This window comes from Vicugna pacos, chromosome 15 (genome assembly GCF_048564905.1).
Source record: "Vicugna pacos chromosome 15, VicPac4, whole genome shotgun sequence".
Taxonomy (NCBI): domain Eukaryota; kingdom Metazoa; phylum Chordata; class Mammalia; order Artiodactyla; family Camelidae; genus Vicugna; species Vicugna pacos.
In genome coordinates this window covers 9,105,579-9,130,284 of record NC_133001.1, presented here as the reverse complement: position 1 = coordinate 9,130,284, position 24,706 = coordinate 9,105,579, and the positions used below count along the sequence as shown (strand labels likewise).

Below are 24,706 nucleotides of genomic sequence, written 5' to 3'. Positions count from 1 at the left end.
TAAAAGAATTGTGAGCAAGCGAGGGTGCGTGCAGGAGACAGGAGAGGGGCCTGAAATGAGACTTGAGATACAGGCAGGGACCAGATCTTGCTAGGCCTTGTAGGCCACAATTTGGGTCAAATGGTGCAAGACTATTTATTCCAACCTGAGACATTTGAACTCAATTGTATGGGTAACAGGAAGGCAACAAAGGATCTGAAAGGAGAGAAATGAGGCTGGGTTGTTTTATAGAAGGACAGTGGAAGTTGTGTAGATGGCTGCAACAGAATGAGGACAGCTTGGAGACCAAAAAAAGACAGCCTACACAAGGGCAGGCTCAACGTGCACAGGAAAAGGGGGACCCCAGAAGCAACTCTGAAGTGCAATCAGCTGCCTTCAAAGTGTATGTCCCAGCCTGCTTTCTGAGTCCAAAGTCAAAGCCCCCAGTATATCCCAGATGTACCGGCCTGCCATGGAGGAGTTATTAAGGCCCTCTACCTCATCTGGGATCTGTGCCGGCTATGACAATGAGAAGATGAGGTACCAATACATAGAGACAGTTAGCCACTGTCCCTACTGGATGACAGGTGACAAACCAAGGTTCCTGGGACCTCAGGATTCAAGTAAAGGGTTCAAATCCCTTTCCTTCCCCTTTAGTGATGGTGGGGGTGGGGTGGCATGGTCAGAGTTTCTCCAAAAATGGTCTGCAGATGATGACTGTATCAGAGTCACTTGGAAGGCTAATCAAAATGCAGATTCCTGGTTACCACCCCATACCCACTCAATCAGAATAGCAGGAGTAAAGACCAGGAATCTGCATTTTAAGTAAGTATCCAGCCCTCACTGCTCACTAAGCCCCCATGGGTAATTCTGATGTATTAAAGCTTCAAAATCATAGCTCTAGTTCAACACCCATTTATGATAAAAACTCTCGCCAAAGTGGGTATAGAGGGAACATATCTCAACATAATAAAAGCTATATATGACAAACCTATAGCCAGCATAGTTCTCAACGGTGAAAAACTCAAAAGCTTCCCACTAAAATCTGGGACAAGACAAGGATGCCCACTATCACCACTCCTATTCAATATAGTCCTGGAAGTCCTAGCCACAGCAATCAGGCAAGAGAAAGAAATAAAAGGGATCCAAATTGGAAAAGAAGAGGTAAAAGTGTCATTATATGCTGATGACATGTTACTATATATAGAAAACCCTAAAAGGTCCACAAAAAAGCTACTAGAGCTGATCGAAGAATTCAGCAAGGTAGCAGGTTACAAAATTAATGTTCAAAAATCAGTTGCCTTTCTTTACACTAACGATAAATCAACAGAAAAAGAAAGTAAAGAAACAATCCCCTTTAAAATAGCACCCAAAGTAATAAAATATCTGGGAATAAATCTAACCAAGGAGGTGAAAGAATTATACACAGAAAACTATAAACCATTGATGAAGGAAATTAAAGAAGACTTTAAAAAATGGAAAGATATTCCATGCTCTTGGATTGGAAGAATCAATATTGTTAAAATGGTCACACTGCCCAAGGCAATCTACAGATTTAATGCATTCCCTATCCAATTACCCAGGACATATTTCACAGAACTAGAACAAATCATAATAAAATTTATATGGAACCATCAAAGACCTAGAATTGCTAAAGCATTACTGAAGAGAAAGAATGAGGCTGGAGGAATAACTCTCCCAGACTTCAGACAATACTATAGAGCTACAGTCATCAAGACAGCATGGTATTGGTACCAAAACAGACATATAGACCAATGGAACAGAATAGAGAGCCCAGAAATGAACCCACAAACTTTTGGTCAACTCATCTTCGACAAAGGAGGCAAGAATATACAATGGAATAAAGACAGTCTCTTCAGCAAATGGTGTTGGGAAAACTGGACAGCAGCATGTAAAACAATGAAGCTAGAACACTCCCTTACACCATATACAAAAATCAACTCAAAATGGATTAAAGACTTAAACATAAGACAAGATACAATAAACCTCCTAGAGGAAAACATAGGCAAAACATTATCTGACATACATTTCAAAAATTTTCTCCTAGAAGAAATAAAAGCAAGAATAAACAAATGGGACCTAATGAAACTTACAAGCTTCTGCAGAGCAAAGGAAACCAGAGATAAAACAAGAAGAAAACCTACGGAATGGGAGAAAATTTTTGCAAGTGAAACTGACAAAGGCTTGATCTCCAAAATATATAAGCAGCTCATACGACTCAATAAGAAAAAAATAAACAACCCAATCCAAAAATGGGCAGAAGACCTAAACAAGCAATTCGCCAAGGAAGACATACAAATGATCAAAAAACACATGAAAAAATGTTCAATATCACTAATTATCAGAGAAATGCAAATCAAAACTACAATGAGGTATCACCTCACACCAGTCAGAATGGCCGTCATTCAAAAATCCAAAAATGACAAATGCTGGAGAGGCTGTGGAGAAAGGGGAACCCTCCTACACTGCTGGTGGGAATGCAGTTTGGTGCAGCCACTATGGAAAACAGTGTGGCGATTCCTCAAAAGACTAGGAATAGACTTACCATATGACCCAGGAATCCCACTCCTGGGCTTGTACCCAGAAGGAAATCTACTTCAGGATGACACCTGCACCCCAATGTTCATAGCAGCACTATTTACAATAGCCAAAACATGGAAACAACCTAAATGTCCATCAACAGGTGACTGGATAAAGAAGATGTGGTATATTTATACAATGGAATACTACTCAGCCATAAAAACCGACAACATAATGCCATTTGCAGCAACATGGATGCTCCTAGAGAATGTCATTCTAAGTGAAGTAAGCCAGAAAGAGAAAGAAAAATACCATATGAGATCGCTCATATGTGGAATCTAAAAAACAAAAACAAACAAACAAACAAAAACAAAGCATAAATACAGGACAGAAATGGACTCATGGACAGAGAATACAGACTTGTGGTTACCGGGGGGGGGGGGCGGGGTAGAGGGTGGGAAGGGATAGACTGGGATTTCAAAATTGTAGAACAGATAAACAAGATTACACTGTATAGCACAGGGAAATATACACAAAATGTTATGATAAATCTCAGAGAAAAAAATGTGACAATGAGTGTGTATATGTCCATGTATGACTGAAAAATTGTACTGAACACTGGAATTTGACACAACACTGTAAAATGATTATGAATCAATAAAAATGTAAAAAAAAAAAAAAAAAAAAAAAAAAAAAGGAAAAAAAAAAAAAAAATCATAGCTCTAGGAACAGAGCTTATAGGGGAGGGCCCTCACTTGAGGCTGGCTGACAGTGTCAAAATTAGGGGACTGTGTAGAGCCAAGAGTCAAGCTGGGCATGAAATAATCTAAAAAAATGAGTCAGAACAGAATATGAAATTTGAAGGTCCCAAAGCAGTAAATAGAAGGCATGACATCAGAGCATGGGGCTTAGCGAGCAGAGGATTCAAAGCCAGGGAGCATTCTTGGGGAAATCACCAACAATGGCCATGAACTCCGGCTCCCGGTAGAGCACTGACAGGGGAGCGCAGATGCTTCACCTCACAAAGGCCAGGCGATCGGGCCACAGACTGCCGGGTATGTGCAACCACTCCGTCCAACCATCAAAAAGAGAACAACATCCTTCCTCAGCAAGCACTGTTTCTACCCCAATGACTGACCCTCAGCACCCGCCATGATGCCAGCTACCAGTCAGTCTGCAGAGGAGCTCCAGGCTATGTTGGAAAACATGCAGAATACCTCTAAGGGCTAATGACTAAACCTACTGACCAAGATTCTCCACTTGGCACGTCAGAGCGCCCTGATGCCGCCATAAGCTCTAGGATCGTTCCAGGTCAGAAATGTTGAAGCCCACTGCCTTCACACCTCAGATCCTACCGTCTATGCACACCCAGCCGTCTTCCACTACTCCTTACTATGCCTCACCAATAGAGTCCCACCCTATATTCTACAGTCTCATGTCCCTGCCCACAATTTAGAGAGAAATTCCACAGATTCAGATTTTGCAGGGAGACTTGAACTTCTGCGGCTAGCTTCTATGCCTGGTTTGGTGGGAGGAGGTGACCTGAAGGAATGCTCACCCTACCTGAAGGGTGTATCCTCAACCCACCTGGGAGCATCAGATTGCTACAGGCTTCTATACAGGAAACTTTTAGAAAATATGAGCAAGTTAAACCTAGTACATTTAAAAGGAGGGAAGGAAGGCTCTTGGGAGCAGAAACTAAAGCAGGGGAAAAAAGGAAGGATTTCTGGAGATTTGTCTTTAAAATGTATATAAAATACAAAGCAATGTGCGATTTAGCTTAAACCCTTGTGTGTCAACTATCTGATCCTTCCTAAAATCCAAAAGCTGGTTCCACACTGAAGAAGTAAGAACACTAAAAGATGATTTAAGTAATCCCAAAGATTATTTATGGCCTTACTCCTGAACTGCTTGCCCTGTTCCTTCTTATACTCCACCCACCATTCTGATTCTCCAGGCTTTTGACCTAATGATTCAGCTTCCTGTTTCATCCTTGCCTCACCTTATCCCTCAGGCCTTTTACTTCCTTTCTTGCTTAGGATTCCACTTCACTCTCAGTTATTCTGCCATCAGCCACTCAGAATAAATAATCTACCTACCCAGATCCTCAGCCTTGATCCAAAGCACTCATGCCCTCTTCACGGGCAAGTCCCCTGCCAGGTATAGCCTGATTTTATAAGGTGTCTCTGAGAGAGACAAGCATGTTAGATGATTCATCCAGGAAAACACAGGAATCACCAAAGATGGAATAAGGAGAATGACAACGAGCCAGGCCAAATGTCTAGACCTCACTCTGCCATTCTAAGCGCACCTTCTTAGCCCTCAGGTAATACCCCTGGTACTCCATCCCTCCTGCCCACCACCATCACCTCAAGGGATCCTCTATCCTACAAGAACTAGGACTAAGAATACATGATGAGCAAGACATAGGCCTCTGTCTGATAGAACTTACAGTCTAATGAAGGAGACAAACTAATTACAATATGTATAACAGTTAAAGGCAATGCATGCGGAGATATAAGATTAAGAAGCTGAGTCAGGTGAAGTTACACCTAAGATGAAACTTGAAGGGTCAACAGGAGACACCCAGGCAGTGGCATGGCACCAGAGGAAGAGTGATCCAGTTTATATAAAGATCTGCAACAAGAAAGCATATCTGAAGAGATGGGATGAGCTGAGGAGGTAGGGAGGTCAAGGTAGAGAATGTACCAGGGCAGATGATGCTACAGAGACCCAGAAGGGCCTCAACCAACAGGCATGTGAAAAGATGCTCAATATCACTAATTATCAGAGAAATGCAAATCGAAACTATAATGAGGTATTGCCTCACACCTCAGAATGGCCATCATTAAAAAAATTCATAAACAATAAATGCTGAAGAAGGTATGGAGAAAAGGGAACCTACATTGTTAATGGCAATGTAGTTTGGTGCAGTCATTATGGAAACAGTATGGTGATTACTCAAAAAACTAAACATAGAGTTCCCATATGACCCAGCAATCCCACTCCTCGGCATATATCCAGAGAAAACTCTAATTTGAAAAGACACATGAACCCCAATGTCCATAACAGCACTATTTACAACAGCCAAGACATGGAAACAACCTAAATGTCCACTGACAGATGAATGTGATATTAGCTATAATCATCGCATTATTATTGTTTTTGTCCTCTTCTTCATCTTAGTCTACATAATCCACTCTCCATCATAAAGAAGATGTAGTATAGACATACAATAGAATATTACTCAGCCATAAAAAATGAAATAATGCCATTTTCAGTAACATGGATCGACCTAGAGATTATCATACTAAGTGCACTAAGTCAGACAGAGAAAGATAAATATATGATATCACTTATATGTGGAATCTAAAAAAAAGATACAAATGAACTTATTTACAAAACAGAAATAGACTCACAGACATAGAAAACAAACTTACAGTTACCAAAGAGGGAAGTGGTAGGAAGGTCAAGGTAGAGATTGCACTGGGGTAGATGATGCTAGAGAGGGGGCAGAGGGAATAAATCAGGAGTTTAGGATTAGGAGATACAAACTACTGCATATAAAATAGATAAACAAGGTTCTACTGTACAGCACAGTGAACCACATTCAGTATCTTGTAATAATCTATAATGGAAAAGAATCTGAAAAAGAATATATATATGTATAACTGAATTACTATGCTTTACCCCAGAGACTAACACAACACTGTAAATCAACTATACTTCAATAAAAAAATAAATAAAAATTTTAAAATGAGGGCCTCATAAGACATATGAAGCTGTTTTATCACTCACTTAACAAGTATTCATTGAGTGCCTACAATGTGCCAGGCATTATCCTATGTGCTAGGAATACAACAGTAAATAGGGGGAGGAAATAGCTCAAGTGGTAGAGCATATGCTTAGAATGCACGAGGTCCAGGGTTCAATCCCCAGCACCTCCTCAATAAATAAATAAACCTAACTGCTCCCCCAAAAAGTTAAAAACAAAAAAACAAAACAATCCAGTAAATAAAACAGACAATATCCTTGCTAAATTTACATTCTAATTGGAAGAGACTATAAACAAATATGTTCCTAAACTAGGAAAAATATCATATATTGTAAGTGTCATGCAAAGAACTAAAGTAAGTGACATGATACAAAGTATGTATACTGGTAGCCACTTTAGAATCATTAGGTGGTCCAGGAAGGCCTTTCTGAGGAGATGACATTTAAAAATAGTATCTCAATAAAAAGGAACCAGCCATTCAAGATCAAGGGGAAAAAACATAGGTATGGGTAACAGTATACATGTGCAAAAGCCCAATGGAAACATTACTGAAGCTTTTTAAGCAGAGGAGTTAGATCAGGATCATTCTTACATTTTATAAAGATCACTCCGGCTACAGTGTGGAGAACAGAATGGAGGTGGGGGAGAGTAAAATCAAGACCAGAGGCAGATATGAGAGCGGATTACGTAGACCTAGATGAAGAAGAGGACAAAAACAATGATGATGGTAACAGCTATGCATACTATGCAACACTATGCATACTAGCTGCTGATCCACTGTTCTAAGTATTTTATGTGTATTAATTCATTCAATCTTCACAAATACTCTATTAATAGGAAACTAAGGTACAGGACAGTGACAATGAATAAGAAAAGAAAGCAACTGGATCCAAGAAGTACTGGAGATGGCAAGACCTATGATAGGCTGGTTGTCAGCTGTGGGAAGGGAAGGGAAGGGAAGGGAGAACTTAGAATGACTACCAGGCTCTGGGTTTAGCAACTGTGTGGGCGGTGGTGCTATTTACCACCTGACAGGACACTAGAGGAGGAGCCAAAGGGGAAGAGCAGGAGGCTGCATTCTGCTGAGTCTGCAAAGCATCCCAGTGGAGTTGTCCATCTGGAGAGAGATCTGGGCAGCATCCATGTGTAGATAGAACTGAAGCTGTCAGAGAGGTTGAGATCACCGAGGGAGAGCAGGAAGAAAAGTTAAAAAAAAAAAAAGTAGGACCAGAATGCTGACATTTAAAACACAAAAAGAATCATTAATAACAATAAAACACTGGAAATACCTTAACGTCCCTCGATAGGAAAATAGATAAATAAAATACAGCATATCTACTCAATGAAATATTATACAGTAGCCAAAAAGAATGAGAAGTATCTTTATGTACCAACATGGAATTCTGTCAAGGCACATTACTGAATCAAAGAAAGAAATGTAAGAACGATACATAAAATGTGACCACATCTGTGCAACTAAATAAATCACAAAAATAACACTTTACAGGCGGGAGGGGGATGAATTGGGAGTTTGAGAATTGCAGATACTAACAAATATATATAAAGCAGATAAACAAGTTCATACTGTAAGCACAGGGAACTATACTCAGTATCTTGTGGTAACTTATGGTGATAAAGAATATGAAAACAAATATATGTATGTTCATGTGTGACTGAAGCATTCTGCTGTACATCAGAAATTTACACAACATTGTAAACTGACTATACTTCAGTAAAAGTATTTATTTACAAAAAAAACCACTTTATTTTTTTCTGGGTTCATACATAGGTTCATAAACACACACAAAGTCTAGGAGGTACATTCTAAGCCACTAAACAGGTGCCTCTGGGAATACAGAAATAACTGAAGAGGGAGGAGCAGGAGTATTCAAAATGTCTACAATGTTTTGACTTTTTTACATTATATTTCTCTGTAAAATTAAAGATCAATTTTGCAAAAAATAATGGGAATCTCTGTACCTTCTCCCCTGTTTTGCCATGAACCTAAAACTGTTCTAAAAAATAACTCATATTTTTTAAATGGGCAGAAGAGGGAGCCTACAAAGGACATCCTTTGCTTTAGATATTAAATTTTCTCTGTTCTTTCCACCCCTCATTGGCCTTGATGTTCAAATTGTCCGGCTTGCCATCTGCCCATGTCTGGGAAGTTCATATCAAGGCCCCTAATTCCATGCTCTATCCGGAATCCTTGGCCCCAGGCCAGGGGCAAAAGAGATCAGATCCCCTAGACAGGGCCAGAACTCCAGGAAGGGAGGGCAAATACCAAAGTCCTAAACAAATATGGGAGAATGAGTATAAATGCCAGCTTCAAGGTCAGTAATCAGGTGGCCGTGCTGGCCAGCAGAAACCTTAAAGAGGAAAAGGTATTTGAGGATCTGGAAGCAGCTCTGCAGAGCAGGGTGATGGGGCTGGGGGACATTCAGGCAAAAGCAGGGGTATGTGGCACGGAGCGAGTTAAAGGAAGAGCCAGTTCCACTCATAAAGATTCCAAGCGAAGTGCCACGATATGGTAGAAATCATGTTTACAGCAATGGGAAGAGGGGAAGCCGCATTCTGGGAAACAGCTGGGGCATGGGGCAGGGGGGTGTGCAGGGCTATCTAGAGGCATCACTCCATATCAAAGCAACAATTCTGGGAGGCACAGAATGAAAGTTTAGAAATTTCTGGAGCAGCAGAAAAAGGCCAGAGACTTGGCTCCTTCCTGAACAGAAAGAAGGATCTACAAATGAAGAGAAAAGACACTGAAATAAAGCCTTTCCTTCTCCAGTAAACCAGAGGAAGAGAGGGTAGATCCCTGGCGAATGCACTCTTCACTGTCAGCTGAAAGAGTGTATTTTGTTTACACGTTTTCCTCATTACTCAAAGAGCTGACACTGCCTGCATCTTACCCAATGGCTGATTCACCATCAATTAGTCTACATCACAGCCTGCTGTGCCTCACGTCTCACACAGTCTCATGCCGGACGGCTCTGGAAAGAAAACAACCTGGCGTGAGCTGTCAAAGTCCTTTCAGTACCTGACCTCACCCTCTAGGGTAGGTTTCATTTCAAAACTGAAAGGGACTGAAGGGCTGGGGAAATCCAAAGATCAACAGAGCTAAAACAGGTGGTTCCCGGCAAAGAAGGGTCCCAGCCTGGAACTCAAAACAGAAACCAGACCACTGATAAGACAGTTTATGATGTCTGTCTCCAGGCCTTCAGATGCCATTTATATGTTTTCCAATATTTGCAACAGGGCATGACCATGCTTATCTACCTCTGACAACTAAATATCTTAACACTCCAAATACTCAATCAACTTCCTAGCTTTATTAAGTTTTAGAGCTTGGGATATCTCCAAAAACTGGGATACGAGGGGGACTTCTGAATTTTGCAGTCCTTCATAAGGGCCACAATTTAATCACAATGATTTCTATCACCTCCTCTTCCTTCTTCATCTCCTCATGAACCCTTGTCAAAATTTCTCTCTCACTAAAAAACTTCCCAATAGTTCTTGATGGCTCTTTCACAAGAGCAATATTCAATACAAAGAAAAGTGTAGCTCATCAAGGGAATCCGGTTATTTGCTTGAGGTTCATTTTAACTACCTGAGTGACCATTACACAAGCCACTTAACCTTTCTGGGCTCAGTTTCCTCATCTGTGAAGTAAGGAGGTTGGAAATAGACAGAAGGAAAGCAGTAAAACTACCTCGAACCAAGAAAAGACTTAAATTTTTAAGTCTAAAAGGTTCATCAAGTAGTAAGCAGAGTTCTTTTTTAAAAAATCATACCTAAGCATATCATGATGAAATACTAAGCATGAAAAAAAAATCTACAAACTTTCAGAGAGAAAAGGTTATTACTTACAAAGGAAAAAGAATCCTACTGGCATTGGACTTTTCATCTGTATCACTAGAAACTAAAGACAGTAGAAAGCTGCATATTTTGTAGAGACTAAGACTACTATTCAAGAACCCTAAACCCAACCAAGACATCATTCATTCATGAAGACAGATATATAGATATACATACATACACATATACAGATAAATGGACCTTGAAATAACCATCCATGCCCCGTTTCTAAGAAAATCACTCAAAGTATCCTAGTCAACTTAATATTTAAAATTGGAGCAAAGCTGAGAAAGACAAAGTATACACAAGACATGTTTCCCCTTTCCCCAAAATAAACCTTTTAATGAAGTTGTACCAGATGACTTGTGATGGCATTTCCAGGACAAACAGAAACTGTCCTAAACGCAACCCTCCCTGGCAGTCTAAGTTTGCAAGTTGTTCATCACCTAGTGGCCTGAAGAAGTAAATGCAGTTTCGTCAAGTGCCCAAATGAACTTCCAGCCATTTTGTGATCTGACAGTGTATACAGGGCAGCAGCCTGACGTCCTTGAGATTATAAGAGTAGGGGACTGCAAACCCTTCAGACTCACAGAAAATTGTGTAGATTCAGCTCACTATCCATTCATTCTCCAAGGATGGGGGAAGGGCCTACACTTTGTGTTAACTAATCACAAGAAGTGAAGCACAGATTTGTTGCAAGGCTGCACTTGCAAACAGTGAGAGATAGAGACTGCTTTTGTGCAGACCAGTCTGAATTGAAAGCAAGTTAGATGCTATGATAAAACTGCAAACATGCTTTATAAATAGGAAAAGTGTCTCCAAAAGCTCACAAGATTGGCATGTGGAAGATGGATTATATTTACCTTGTATAGTTTCAGGGGACAGGACTATAACAGATGAGAAGTCATCTCAACTAGATTTCAATTCAAAACAAGAAACAATTTTCTACCAATGAGAGCTATTCAACAATATAATGGTATTCCTCAAGAAGTGATGAGCTTACCAGCAATGGAAGTATTCAAAAAGAATTTAAATGATCATCAGTCAGGAGACTAGGGAGAGCATTCCTGTAACTGAATGGCAGACTGCAGACAAGGAGATTAATTGTGCTATCTCAAAGGCCCTTTCCAACTCCAAGAGTCTATCATTCTAAATAAAACAAAAACAAAACAAAACAAACAAAACAAAAACCACTAATAAATAACAAAAAGGTCCGCCCTCTGAATTTTTTTTCCAAGCTCCAACCAGGCAGTAGCACAACTCAGTGCGTCTGATACCACTTTCCGCCTGAGTAAATGAGGACAAGTTAAATCTGTTTGCCTCACTCTCATTATCTTTAAATTTAGAACAATAGTAGTACCCATCTCATAAGATTACTATGACAATTAAATAATATGATACTTTGTAAAGTACTTAAAACAGTGCCTAACATAGAAAGTGTATAAAACTTGCAGGTAGCTGTGGGGAACGGGGGTGGGGGTGGAAAGTGAAACCTAAATGTGCTGCTTGTTTTAGTTATCTGTTCCCAACCCTCAACCAAAGCATTCCTGGCTGTTGCTGGCCAGAGGCTAGGTTCCCCTGGCAACCAGTTTCAAAAAAGAGCCCAGATCTACCTTCTTCTAGAAGGCAGCTCATTCTCTGCCCTGAAATCTAGCATCTTTGCACAAACCAGGCTCCCTAAAACTTCACAAATACCAATGCTCCAAATCAAGAAACTGACCAGGTGTTACCCTCCTCACTTCTTACCACAGAACATCAGAGTTAGAAGGACCATCCAGAGTGAACCTTTTGTTTAATTGAGGACAGAAGGCTAAGAAAAGTGAAATCCGGACGTGGCAAGTTGGTGACAAGGTCAAGACAAGATCGCAGGCCTCCTTATTCTTAGCCCAATAGTTAAAATTGTCCCATTGTTCAGCAGGACTGGTCCTACTAAGTTCCGTAGTACTGACCCATACTGCGTGCTTTACACAGGTAAATGAGGGTTAGAAGCAGTGGAGTGTGTGGTTAAGAGCATGGACTCTGGAGGCTGTCAGCTGCAGTTCTCCATTCTTATTCAACATGTCTGGACGCAGCAAGGGGCTAGGAAACGGAGGTGCTAAGCGTCACTGCAAGGTTCTGCACAACAACATCCAGGGCATCACCAAGCCTGCCATTCAGCATCTGGCTCAACGTGGTAGCGTCAAGCAAATCTCGACTACTTTATAGGATTATTTTAAAGATTAGATGAGAGAATTCATGTAAAATACATGGCATACAGAAAGTGCTCAGTGGGTATACTGCTCTGCTTCTCAACATTACCAGCTGTATTAAGAAGACAGACAATCATAATAACAAAAGAGACCAGACAAGCTCCTATTTCTGGTCCAAAGAGCACTGGGAAGAACAAAGGTGTTTATTTAGCTTCATTTCCTGGCTCTGGCCAGGAACAACCAACCCCTCAGCAGTGGAAGACAACTAACCCGTCACTCATTCATTTCTTCGCATATGGGGTAGAATGAGAGAATAACCAAGAACATGTAATAGTGATAAGATATTTAAGAGCACAAGTAAAGGTTACGGAGGTCCAAACCCAAAATGCAGTTCTTGTCCAGCCTCTTCGCCTTAACCATGAAGATGGGAGACCATAATGGCTGAGAACAAGAGCTCTGCAGTTTGACAGCCTGAAGTACAAACTCCTGCTCTATCAGGTACTTGCTGTGTCACTTAGGCAAATTACCTTCCTCTCTTGAAGCCTTATTTCTCCATCTGTTAAGTGAGGATAACAACTGTTTTGATTATGATAAGAGCTGACATGCGGTGAGCACTTTCTGCAGACCAAGCACTGTGCTAAGTACTCTACATGCCTTACATTACTGAATCGTCACAACCACCTCATGAGACACATACTAGCATTACCCTCATTTTACAGGTGAGGAGAATGAGGAGTGGTTTTCTTATTCAAGGCCACGTGGCAAGTTAGCAGCAAAGCTGAGATGTCAGTGCAGGAGGTCTGACCCGAGTCTATGCTGCTCTGCTTCTCGCAGCACCACCTCATATGGCTGTTACGTGGTTAAAATAAGGCAATACCTATAAGGTGCTCAGCACAGGGCCTGGTGCATAAAGGTTCACCATTACAATTACTGCTGAGGTTATCATCATCCTCATCAACCCTTTGAGCCTCTCTCAAATACTACTACCTCCTGAGTTCTAGTTTCACCTAAAGGGAAACGGTTGTTTTCCTACCTAGATACCAACCAGCTCAATGGGCAGCCTTCGGTGGAGTTCTAGTATTTCATTTCCCTCACGTGATACAGTGGTAAGTATCTGGGTGGAGAGACAAGGAAATATTTTCTATAAACCAGTGACTCTAGAAAAAACACTGAAGCCTATGCCTTTAAAAATAAAATCTTCACTACTCTCATTAGAAAAGAAACATATGCCTATTAAATTTTTTTCAAAATCAAAGAGACATGGTATTTACTAAACAAAGAAAAAAAAGAAAATGTTTTCTACCTCCTTCCCCTTTCCACTCTCCTGTTTTCAAAACTAGTATATTATTTAGTCATTTAATCCTCACAAGAAGCAAGATTGGTGTCATTTACCATTATCAACATTTGACAGTCACAGACACTAAGGGTCAGAGAGGTTCCAGATCAAACAGCTGATTAAGCAGATGGCCAGGGTCTCTGAAAAAGAACTTTTAGATATGGAAGAAAGTTAAGATAGTAAACTCCTTCACTAATTCTGAGAAGTGGCTATGATAGAAGGTTCCTAGAAGTTCCCCAAAGGAATCAAGACTGGATGGCCAAGGGGCACGTGGAAAGATACTCAGTATCACTAATTAACAGAGAAAAGCAAATCAAAACTACAATGAGGTATCACCTCACACCTCAAAATAGCCATCATCAAAAAGTCTACAAATAATAAATGCTGGAAAGAGCATGGACAAAAGGGAACCCTCCTACACTGTTGGTGGGAATGTTAACTGGTACAGCCATTTTGGAGAACAGTATGGAGGTTCCTTAAAAAACTAAAAACAGAGTTACCATATGATCCAGCAATCTCATTCTTGGGCATATATCCGGAGAAAACTCTAATTCGAAAAGATAACTGCACCTCAATGTTTATAGTAGTACTATTCACAATACCCAAGACATACAAGCAACCTAAAGTCCATTGACAAATGAATGGATAAAGAAAATATTATACACACACACGCACACACACACAATGTATTGTGTATTACTCAGCCATAAAAAAAGAATGAAATGTCATTTGCAGCAAGACGGATGGACCTAGAGATTATCATACTAAGTAAATCAGACAAAAATAAATATCATATATCACTTACATGTGGAATCAAAAAATGATACAAGTGAATTTTTTCTTTTTTGGAGGGGACAGGTAATTAGGTTCATTTATTTACTTATTTTTAATGGGAAGTACTGGGGATTGAACCCAGGACATCATGCATGCTAGGCATGCATTCTACCACTGAGCTGTACCCTTCTCCCAAATGAACTTACTTATTACAAAACAGAAACAGACTCACAGACTTAGAAAACAAACTTAAGGTTACCAAAGGGAAAGCAGGGGGGTAGGAAATGAGGAGTCTGGTATTAACAGATACATGCTACTACACATAAAATAGATAAACAACAAGGACCTACTGTATAGCACAGGGAACTATATTCAGTATCTTGTAATAACCTATAATGGAAAGGAATCTGAAAAAGTATACATATATATGTATACATACACATACAAGTATATAACTAAATCACTTTTCTGTACACCTAAAACTAACACAACATTGTAAATAAACTATACTTCAATTAAATAAAAAGAACCAAGACTAATAACGGGATTTTTAAGAAACTCTTGCTCTAACAAGACAAGATTTAACAGATGTTGTAACCCAAAAAGCCAGTAATGCAGTGAGCTATCATTAATCCTGCCCTCCCAGAAACAGTGCAAACTATTGGTAAGCCTAAGAAAGCAGGACTTCGAAGATATCCCCACCCTTGCAAAGCAGTCCTTACCTCCCCAATTTCAAAATGATGTATCACTTTATCCTGCTAGAGAATACAGCACTGTTAAGTTCAAAATAAGAGTTTTTTAGAATGAGCAACTTGAGGACAGGAACAATGTCTTGTTTATACAGATCTTCTCTAATTATCTGGGACACAACTCCTATTAATTCGATACATTTTTGTTTAAAAATGAATAAATTTATTCATTCAACTCCCATGTGCTAGGTACTGTTCTAGGAGGTGGGGATATAGCAATGAGCAAAACCAAGTGGGTGAAATTTACATTCTAGTCATGGGTGACATCTAGACATGGGTAGAGTCCCTACATCAGTGCCTGGCACACAATAGGCAGCACTCAATAAATGTCTGAGTAATGAATAAATGAGTGAATGAATAGTATGTCAAATGGTAATAGGTCCTGTGAAGAAAACTAAAGCAAGGAAGGGAAAGAGGGAAAGCAGAGAGCAGGAAATGACTTTTACTTTAAATAGGCTGGTCAAGGAATGCTTCACAGATTAGGTGACAGCTGAGCAGAAACCTCAAGGAGGTAAAGGAGGAAGCCATACTGGTATCTGGAAGAAGTGTTCCAGAAAAAAACAACTACAAAGGTCCCAAGGCTTGGCATGTTGGAGCAATGCAAGGAGACCAGTGTGGCTAGAGCACAAGGGGAAAATGGTAGAAGATGAGGTCAGAGCAGCTGGGAGAGGGTGACACTGAAGATCCCATGCAGCTTCATAGATCACTTTAAGGACATTAGTTTTTAATCTGGGTAGAACCCAGTGGACAGTTTTCAGCAGAGTGGCATGATTTGATATAAACTTAAGAAGATTATTCTAGTCACTGTTAAGATTAGACTGAGGGAACCAACAGCAAAAGGAGGAAGGCATTTAGAAGGATATTCCAATAGTACCAAGGAAGGAGGTGAGAAGTGTTCAAACCCTGGATGTATTTTAAGGTAAAGCTCACAGGGCCTCCTGGTGGACTGGATGATGAAACTAAGAGAAAGAACAGAGTCAAGGGAGAGTCCTCAATATAACTGAAACTGAGATGAGGAGGAACTGCCAGAGATGCAGGTTTGAGAAGAGAAGTTCCAGAGATAAACTTTTGAATATGTTAAGTTCAAGGAGCTATTCGATACCCAAGCGGAGGTATCCCGTAGGCAGCTGAAAAGGGGAGACCTGAGTTTAGGGGAAGACACTCAAGCTAGTAATCTATACTTGAGAATTCTCAGGGTATAAATGGTATTTAAATGGAAATGAGTGTAGACAGAGAGGGGATCCAAGGACAGATCTGAGTACTCCATCACTGGAGGCTGGGGAGATAAGAAGGAATCAGCCCCCAAAAAGTTGGGAGGAGGCAGGAGGAAGGTTTGAGAAGGGACCAGTGACGTAGAAGGAGAACCAAGGGAGTGGCATCCTGGAAGCCAAGTGAAACTAGCGTGTGAGAAGGGAGTGTCATGCTACTGAGAGGTCAAGAAGATGACTGAGAAATGACCACTGCATCTACGTTCTATTTTCTAAGCATGTTCTTCCCTAATCCACACATAACACGGTTTTTTTTTTAATCTAGGTAAAATCCCAGTATTGTCCAATGAATACATGTAAGGTTTCTGTTTAATGCAACTATATCTGGGTCTCAAAAAACAAAAATCAACACTCTTGACATGGACACAACAGACTTTACACAGTGAATAATGTTGAACAAATGCTCTGTTTTGTTGAAGCAATTGTCTCTCTGAAACAAAGTCCCTAACCAAGTCTTGCTCGTGCTCAGCAGGCGGGATCAGAGAAATGAGCTATTTACATGTTTTTTGTTGTTGTTGTTCTGCCATAAAGTAGCAATTTTTTAAATTTTATTTTATTTTATTTTTTTATCAATTTTGAGAGGGGGGTAATTAGGTTTGTTTATTTTTTTAATGGAGGTACTAGGGATTGAACCCAGGACCTCGTGCGTGCTAAGCACACACTCTGTCACTGAACTATACCCTCCCCCTAAAGTGGCAATTATTTTTGAATTCCTTTCCCTCCTCCCTAACTCAAACATTCTAACCAGCTAAACAAAGACCTTAAATTTCCACACATAACCCTTTACAAACAAAGCAGAACACAATCAAATCCAAAAGTTGGATGAGAAAGGGATATGGTATGTCTTGTAGCTTCTTTCTTTTATTGCACAAAGGGTTAATTATTTGCTAATTTAAAGTCTGTGCTTTATTTACATTTTGTCCTCAAAAATCTCTAGATAAGAAGTGTGATTTCCAGTGTCTTCATCTTAAAAAAGAACTATTGCTACAAAAAAAACGATTTTAACTTTCTGTACTCTAGCAAACATAGTCAGGTCTCAATAATCGACACTTTTGAAACAGTAGAATAATCACCAAAAACTGGATCAAGCAAACATCCTTCATATCTTCCTGAAATTGCTACAAATTCTAAATGGATTGAGCTCCCTCTGCCTGGAATACCACCCCCTGCCCTTCACCTTGCAATTTGGCAACTTGGGACTTTGCCAAAAGGCCAAGGATGTTGCTGTATCTCCTGCTCATTTCTATAAAACACACGAACATATTTCTGCTGTTTCTGAGGAAACCAAGTAGTGAACCCCAACAGCAGTGCAGGGTCACTAGCATATGAGGTCAAATTGCTACTATCCACAAAGTGGGTAAGATATGTTTCTAAGCTGCACTCTGTAGCATCCTGGAAAGTAACAGGGAAAGGTCCTTTCAATTTACAATAATTTTAAGTAAAAGAGAAATGGGAAGCTAAATCCGAAGGCAGAAGAGAAAAAGAAACCATGTTTGTGGGGAAAAAATGCTGCGTGTTGATAGGGCAGATTTAAAAAGTTGTAAGATATTTGCTTGGCCAGGTAGGTTGGGGATTAAAAAAAAAAAAAGGTGGTCCCTGCCCCCAGGGAACTTGGTCTCATTCCCACCACTTCCCAAACCCATAAATGTAAATATTAGAGAAAAAGAAGGAGATTCTCTTTAACCAGGAAAGTCAGGAACCTAGTATAAGTGAATTGGATGTTCTGGGACAGAAAAATAAAGACCGCATGGAAAACTATTTTGAGTTTAACTTATAACATCTGTCAAAGTCAGTGCCACAAGCATCAGAAACCAAGAAACAATCCACAACTAGCAGTCAAGAGGCCCAGCTCAGGCCCTAAACCAGCTGTGTAACTTTGGGCAAGTCACTTCACTACTCTGATCCAAAGATGGTTCTTTCATAAAATGGGCATAATAGTATCTCCCTGGCGAAGTTGACTGTGATGATTAAATAAATAACGTGAAATCACTTTGAACGGTTTTATACCACATGCTAACGTGAGGTAAGAGGAAGCAAAACTCTTGTGGTTCATTTCCAAAGTCTAACCCTGACTCAACTTCCCAACCTTGTTAAACCCTTTAACCAACCTGCAGTCAGACGCTCAAGTGGGAGAAGAGTCATGTGTGAGGCTCCAGGGGCGGGGTGGTGACTATTGCTCTGTATTTCAGTGGCTTCATCTTTAAAATGGGTGGTGTAGAATTCACTCACATATCCACAAGATAGTGCAGGTCTGAGGAAGGGAGTGGCAAATTTACTATAAGTGAGTAAAACATTTACACAACCCTCCCTCCTAGGGATAAATAAACAAAGTCATCAAATATCATCACTCTCTGAATAGAATTAGAAGGGGTCTTACAGATTATTTAATCTCTTGCTTTACTGATGGGAAAACTAAGGCCCAGATACATGCACTGGTTTGTAGAAGTCTCAAAGCTAATCAGTGACAGAACTGGAGCTAGAGGCCAGATTCACCAATTTCCAAGTCCAGTGCCTTTTTGTCAGATTTCAGGGTCACCCAAGGCACACACGGCCCCCACAACACATTATCAACACCAAGACACATTACAATTTAATCAACAGCCATATGTAGGCTACCCAAGGGAGGGGCCTGATGGGGGCAGTGCTGAGAGCTGAGAAAGGGAAGGCTTCACTGAGAAGGGGAGTAGAGTCCAGGAGATAACTCAGATAAGAAATTAAGGAAATACTGCTGGCAGAAAAAGCTTAAAATAGGCAGTCCTGGGAAGAAAGACTGAGTGGATAAAATTTTTTTAGGGACAAGAAATAGGTGGCAGATTTAGACGACCAGAATGCTTTGAACTGAGGTAATTCTTGATTATATGTAATTTAGTCCTTTTGTTGTCTCCTGAGTTTTTAACATTTACTAATATTAACCGTCTCTTTACAAGATAAGGCCCTCTGCAGAGATCACATCTAACTTAGTGGTTAAGTATGTAAGCTCTGTACTCAAATTGCCTAGATTCAAATCTTCACCAGTTAATAGCCGTGTGACCTCAGACAAAATCCTTCACTCTCCATAACCTCTGTAAAATGGAAATAACATCACCCTATCTCAGGAGGTTTTGTGAGGTTTAAATGTATACATTATTCATACTAGTCACAACCTAATAATGGGTTTTTCATCTCTTTAGTTTGACGTGTGCCATTTGTTTTTAAATGTAAAGAAGAGAACAGAACTTACCGGAATACAATGCACGTAGGAAAAATACTGTTTTGCAAAAATTTTTTTTCCTTTATATATGTGTGTGCATATATGTTTGAGTTGCTATGTAAAATATATTTCTTAGGGTGATTTTCTTTTAAAAATGTGAGAGCCACTGAATCAATTACAAAATAAAGGTTCAGTGCCTGGTACAAAGTAAACACTTAAGTGCTATTACTGTCACTATTGCTGTTACGCACCTACCTATTAAAGTTGTCTGTAGGATTATATAAGGTAACGTGAAAGCACTTTGGAAAGTCTAATGTATGATATTAACATAAGTTAAAGGAAGCAAAAAGCCCTTCTCTCCATCTCTTAGCACCCATACAAGTATGGCACCATTTAGGCACATATTTGTTGCCTGGCCCACAAATTATTTGTCACATTGAACAGAAAAGTCCACAGACCATGATTTATCTAACATTCTGTCTGCTCTGTCACTATCTGCAGAGAAATGGAGTCTTGGCACCAGAGTAAATTTGTTTATTTTTACCTGGGTGGATGTTGGGGTGGGGAAGGTGGAAGTCATGCCCATGCCTATGAATAGGTGAAGGAAGCAACTGAGTCACATAGAGAAACTGCTCCCACAGAAACAGGTAGACTCAAATGTGCCTCAGACAAGGCCAGACTGACAGATACTTGAGCCTTTATGCAGAGCTGAATCATTTCCTCTCTGTCCTCACCCAGACACCTCACATAAAAAAAAAAAAAGGCAGCTGAGCCCCTTACAGGTAGGTATAGCTCACACCAGGAAAAACTGGGAATCCCCAGACAGATACAAACCGGGGGTAACTATGCCACAAAAAATTATCTGAGGGGTTCCTTTAAATGGACTAGCTCACCTAAATGTCCAAACAGCATTTAAATCCTAAAACTCTGACTTAGAGAAAAATGTGGAAATGTGCTCACCAATTAAGTATATCAGGTCTGGATTCCATCCTCGATACTGTGTGACCTTCAATTAGTCACTTCACCTCTCTGGGCCTAAGTGATTTCGTCTGTTAAAAAAAGAGAGAGAGAACAAGTACCTCAGAGGATCACTGTAAAAAATTAAAGACATTATGCGGTAAAATGGCTAGCACAGGATCTGGCGGTGGTAAATGTAAACGTCTGCCCCTTCTAGCCTACAAGTTAACAATTACGGTAAACTTAGGTTCACGGGCCAGCTGGCCAGTGAAAAGCTCACAGGTATCATGTAAATTCTTTTTTAAAGAAGCTTTATAATACCATTTCTTTATCTCTCCAGCACAATAGCCTATGCTAGAAGTCTAAAAAGCTTTCATTTCCCATCTCATTTCTCGCAGAATCAATTCCTAAATGTTTTGGTTCTGGGGACCCAGATTATGCATTGGTACTGACCTCCTGATCATCCATTATTAAACTTGAAATAAGAGACAGATTCGGTATGATGCCTATATTTTAGTTACTCGCATTCCCATTTCCGATTAGTGAAATAAATGTATTAATATTCGCCTGCCGAGGTTTGGACTACCCTGAGGGGTTTTATCTGTCTGGTCAGAGCACTGGCAGCGCGAGAAGGCCCCGGGCCACCACCACGGGGTGCCGGGGTGGGGTCGCGGGCACGCGTTCTAGAGCTTTCGGGTCGACCCCAATTTCTCGTTGGCGAGGAATCCGGGCCACGTGCCGCCATTTTGTGTTCAGGAAACATGGCGGCCACCCCCGGAGGGAGAAAAGGGGGGAAGGAGGAATGGAGGGGCCGCCACGTTGGCCGCTTTCCCTGAGGGATCCTGAAGCACGCCGCGCACAAGGTCTTTTCTGCCTGGCTTAGCCGAAGGAAAGGGGAAGGGGCAGAAATCACAACTGGCACACCGATGGCCCCGGCGACCTATCTTTAGGGAGAGAACTCGCGGCTCGACACCCGGCAGGAAAGGCCTTCCAAGATGGCGGGGCCCGGTTGGGGGCCGCCCCCGGAGAGCGCGGGCGCGGCGGCTGCACCAAGTGGGCAAAGGGCCGAAAGGCAGTAGCGGGAGCCTAGCCCGCTCGGGGAAAACCGCAAGAATTCCTCAGAGCATGGGTAAATGCGGTCCCCCAAGATGCACGCCATTGTCTTAAATGTCTGACAAGGCGGCAGCGACTAAAACGACACCAGCTCAGGAGGTGGGGTTTCTGCGGGTTTAACGAGAGACTTGCAAAATGCAGACAAAGCATTATGTAAATGGACGCCATTCTCTTTATGGCCAAGTTTCTAGCACTTCCCCGAAACCATCCAGAGCCGAGGCTTTGGCGGCGGCGCGGAGCGAATTTCTCTTTCACCGCACCCGCCGCCGCTGCCGCCGCCGCCGCCGCGGGGCCGGGATGGGGGTGGGGGCTGGCGCGGGGCGCCCGGACGCCGAGGACGAAGGGGCCCCACGTGCCCGCCCGCGCGCGCGCGCGCGCCCGCACCGCAGGCCTCGCCTCGCCGCCCCTCCCCCCCGGAAGACCGCGGCTGCCCCTCCCGTCTCCCCACACCCTCGCGCACGCGCTATGGCCGCCTCACGCGCACGTTTTAAATCCGCGGCGTCCTAGCTGCCGCCTGCAGTTACCGCCAGGGCTGCCCGTGTCGCTCCGCGCCCAAACCTCCGCTGTAGGGCGGGAAAATAATGTGTCGCCCCCACTCACAACACTAACATTTTCAAACATCTGCCGGCGCCTGTAGGGTTAATAAAATATGTGCCCGTTTTAAAACTTTGCCGGACTCACAGCTCCCGTCCATTGGGGCTTTATTTTCAATGCTAGACTGTTAAAGGGTTTTTTAAAAAACTACTCTATGGAAGTTGGCGCAATCTTGTGACCTAAAAAAGACGGGTCCTCTTTTTTTTTTCAAGGGGTCCTGCGCAGCAAGCACTTCCGGGGTCAGAGGGTACGCGGGGTTGAAAGCGGGCTTCCCGCCCCGCCCAGACCGCCGAGGCTGCCGCCGGAGTCGCCACCGCCGCGCCCTCGCCCACCCGCCCGCCCGCCGCTCCCGGCCCCGCTCGCCCCCTCCGCCGCCGCCGCCCGCCCCTGCGACGACGCCGCGGCCTCCCGCCCGCGCCCGCTCGCTCCCGCGGCCCTCGCTCGCCTCGCGCCGGCAGTTTTGGGCCTACACCTCCCCTCCCCCCGCCAGCCACCGAAGACTTGACCACGTAACGAGCCCAACTCCCCCGAACGCCGCCCGCCGCTCGCCATGGATGCCGGTGTTACTGAAAGTGGACTAAATGTGACTCTCACCATTCGGCTGCTTATGCACGGAAAGGAAGTAGGAAGCATCATTGGGAAGAAAGGGGAGTCGGTTAAGAGAATCCGCGAGGAGAGTGGCGCGCGGATCAACATCTCGGAGGGGAATTGTCCGGAGAGAATCATCACTCTGACCGGCCCCACCAATGCCATCTTTAAGGCCTTCGCCATGATCATCGACAAGCTGGAAGAAGATATCAACAGCTCCATGACCAACAGCACGGCGGCCAGCAGGCCCCCGGTCACCCTGAGGCTGGTGGTGCCGGCCACCCAGTGCGGCTCCCTGATTGGGAAAGGCGGGTGTAAGATCAAAGAAATCCGCGAGAGTACGGGGGCCCAGGTCCAGGTGGCGGGGGATATGCTGCCCAACTCCACCGAGCGGGCCATCACCATTGCTGGCGTGCCGCAGTCTGTCACCGAGTGTGTCAAGCAGATCTGCCTGGTCATGCTGGAGACGCTCTCCCAGTCTCCGCAAGGGAGAGTCATGACCATTCCGTACCAGCCCATGCCGGCCAGCTCTCCAGTCATCTGCGCGGGCGGCCAAGATCGGTGCAGCGACGCTGCGGGCTACCCTCATGCCACCCATGACCTGGAGGGACCACCTCTAGATGCCTACTCGATTCAAGGACAACACACCATTTCTCCGCTCGATCTGGCCAAGCTGAACCAGGTGGCAAGACAGCAGTCTCACTTTGCCATGATGCACGGCGGGACCGGATTCGCCGGAATTGACTCCAGCTCTCCAGAGGTGAAAGGCTATTGGGCAAGTTTGGATGCATCTACTCAAACCACCCATGAACTCACCATTCCAAATAACTTAATTGGCTGCATAATTGGGCGCCAAGGCGCCAACATTAATGAGATCCGCCAGATGTCGGGGGCCCAGATCAAAATTGCCAACCCAGTGGAAGGCTCTTCTGGTAGGCAGGTTACTATCACTGGTTCTGCTGCCAGTATTAGTCTGGCCCAATATCTAATCAATGCCAGGCTTTCTTCTGAGAAGGGCATGGGGTGCAGCTAGAACAGTGTAGGTTCGCTCATAACCCCTTTCTGCTGTTTTCCCATGATCCAACTGTGTAATTTCTGGTCAGTGATTCCAGGTTTTAAATAATTTGTAAGTGTTCAGTTTCTACACAACTTTATCATCTGCTAAGAATTTAAAAATCACATTCTCTGTTCAGCTGTTAATGCTGGGATCCATATTTAGTTTTATAAGCTTTTCCCTGTTTTTAGTTTTGTTTGGGTTTTTGGCTCATGAATTTTATTTCTGTTTGTCGATAAGAAATGTAAGAGTGGAATGTTAATAAATTTCAGTTTAGTTCTGTAATGTCAAGAATTTAAAAATTAAAAAGTGGATTGGTTAAAAAGTGCTTCATATTTGAAAAAGCTGGGAACTGCTATCTTAAACTCTTTGTTGGTGCTTTTTTTCTTCCCCTTTTAGTGCTCGGCCGGCCTTTGTAGGGAGTAGGGTGGGCCCGTCCTTGGTATTTTCTCAAGCCCTTTTCACCTTACTGGTAAGATTCCATTCCCTCTCTGTCCCAACAAAGGAACACAGCAGGCTGGGCTGGCTTTGGGATGTTTGCAGAGTCTGGGGCTCTGTTGGAGAGTGACATCCCTCCAGCCAGGTTCCAGAGAGAGGCCTCTGCCCATTTCTCTGGTAGAATACATAAGGCTTTTCTCAGATGGAAGAATGCCCTTTCCGGAGGACCTCTGATGAATGGCCGTGTGTCCTCTGTTTTAACCAGCCCCACCCCCAGTCTCTCGTGGAAAAGTCTTAGCCAGAAAC

General features: G+C 42.6%; 1 protein-coding gene and 1 non-coding gene across 2 annotated transcripts in view; one reads left to right on the top strand and one right to left on the bottom strand.

The window, feature by feature from the left end:
* Nucleotides 1-21,969, bottom strand: part of LOC107033318 (uncharacterized) — a 96,421-nt gene extending 74,452 nt beyond the window's left edge. Inside the window, exons 1-3 of the transcript XR_012058908.1 lie at nucleotides 21,067-21,969; nucleotides 20,617-20,705; nucleotides 18,575-18,717 (exon numbers count right to left, since the gene is read on the bottom strand). This is a non-coding gene — a transcript (uncharacterized protein). The remainder of the gene's footprint in view (nucleotides 1-18,574; nucleotides 18,718-20,616; nucleotides 20,706-21,066) is intronic.
* A 633-nt stretch (nucleotides 21,970-22,602) lies between these two features.
* PCBP1 (poly(rC) binding protein 1) lies at nucleotides 22,603-24,327 on the top strand. Its single transcript, XM_006201551.3, has one exon. It carries the CDS (start codon nucleotides 22,871-22,873, stop codon nucleotides 23,939-23,941), a length of 1,071 nt encoding a protein of 356 aa, XP_006201613.3. The 5' UTR covers nucleotides 22,603-22,870; the 3' UTR covers nucleotides 23,942-24,327.
* The last annotated feature ends 379 nt before the right edge of the window (nucleotides 24,328-24,706 follow it).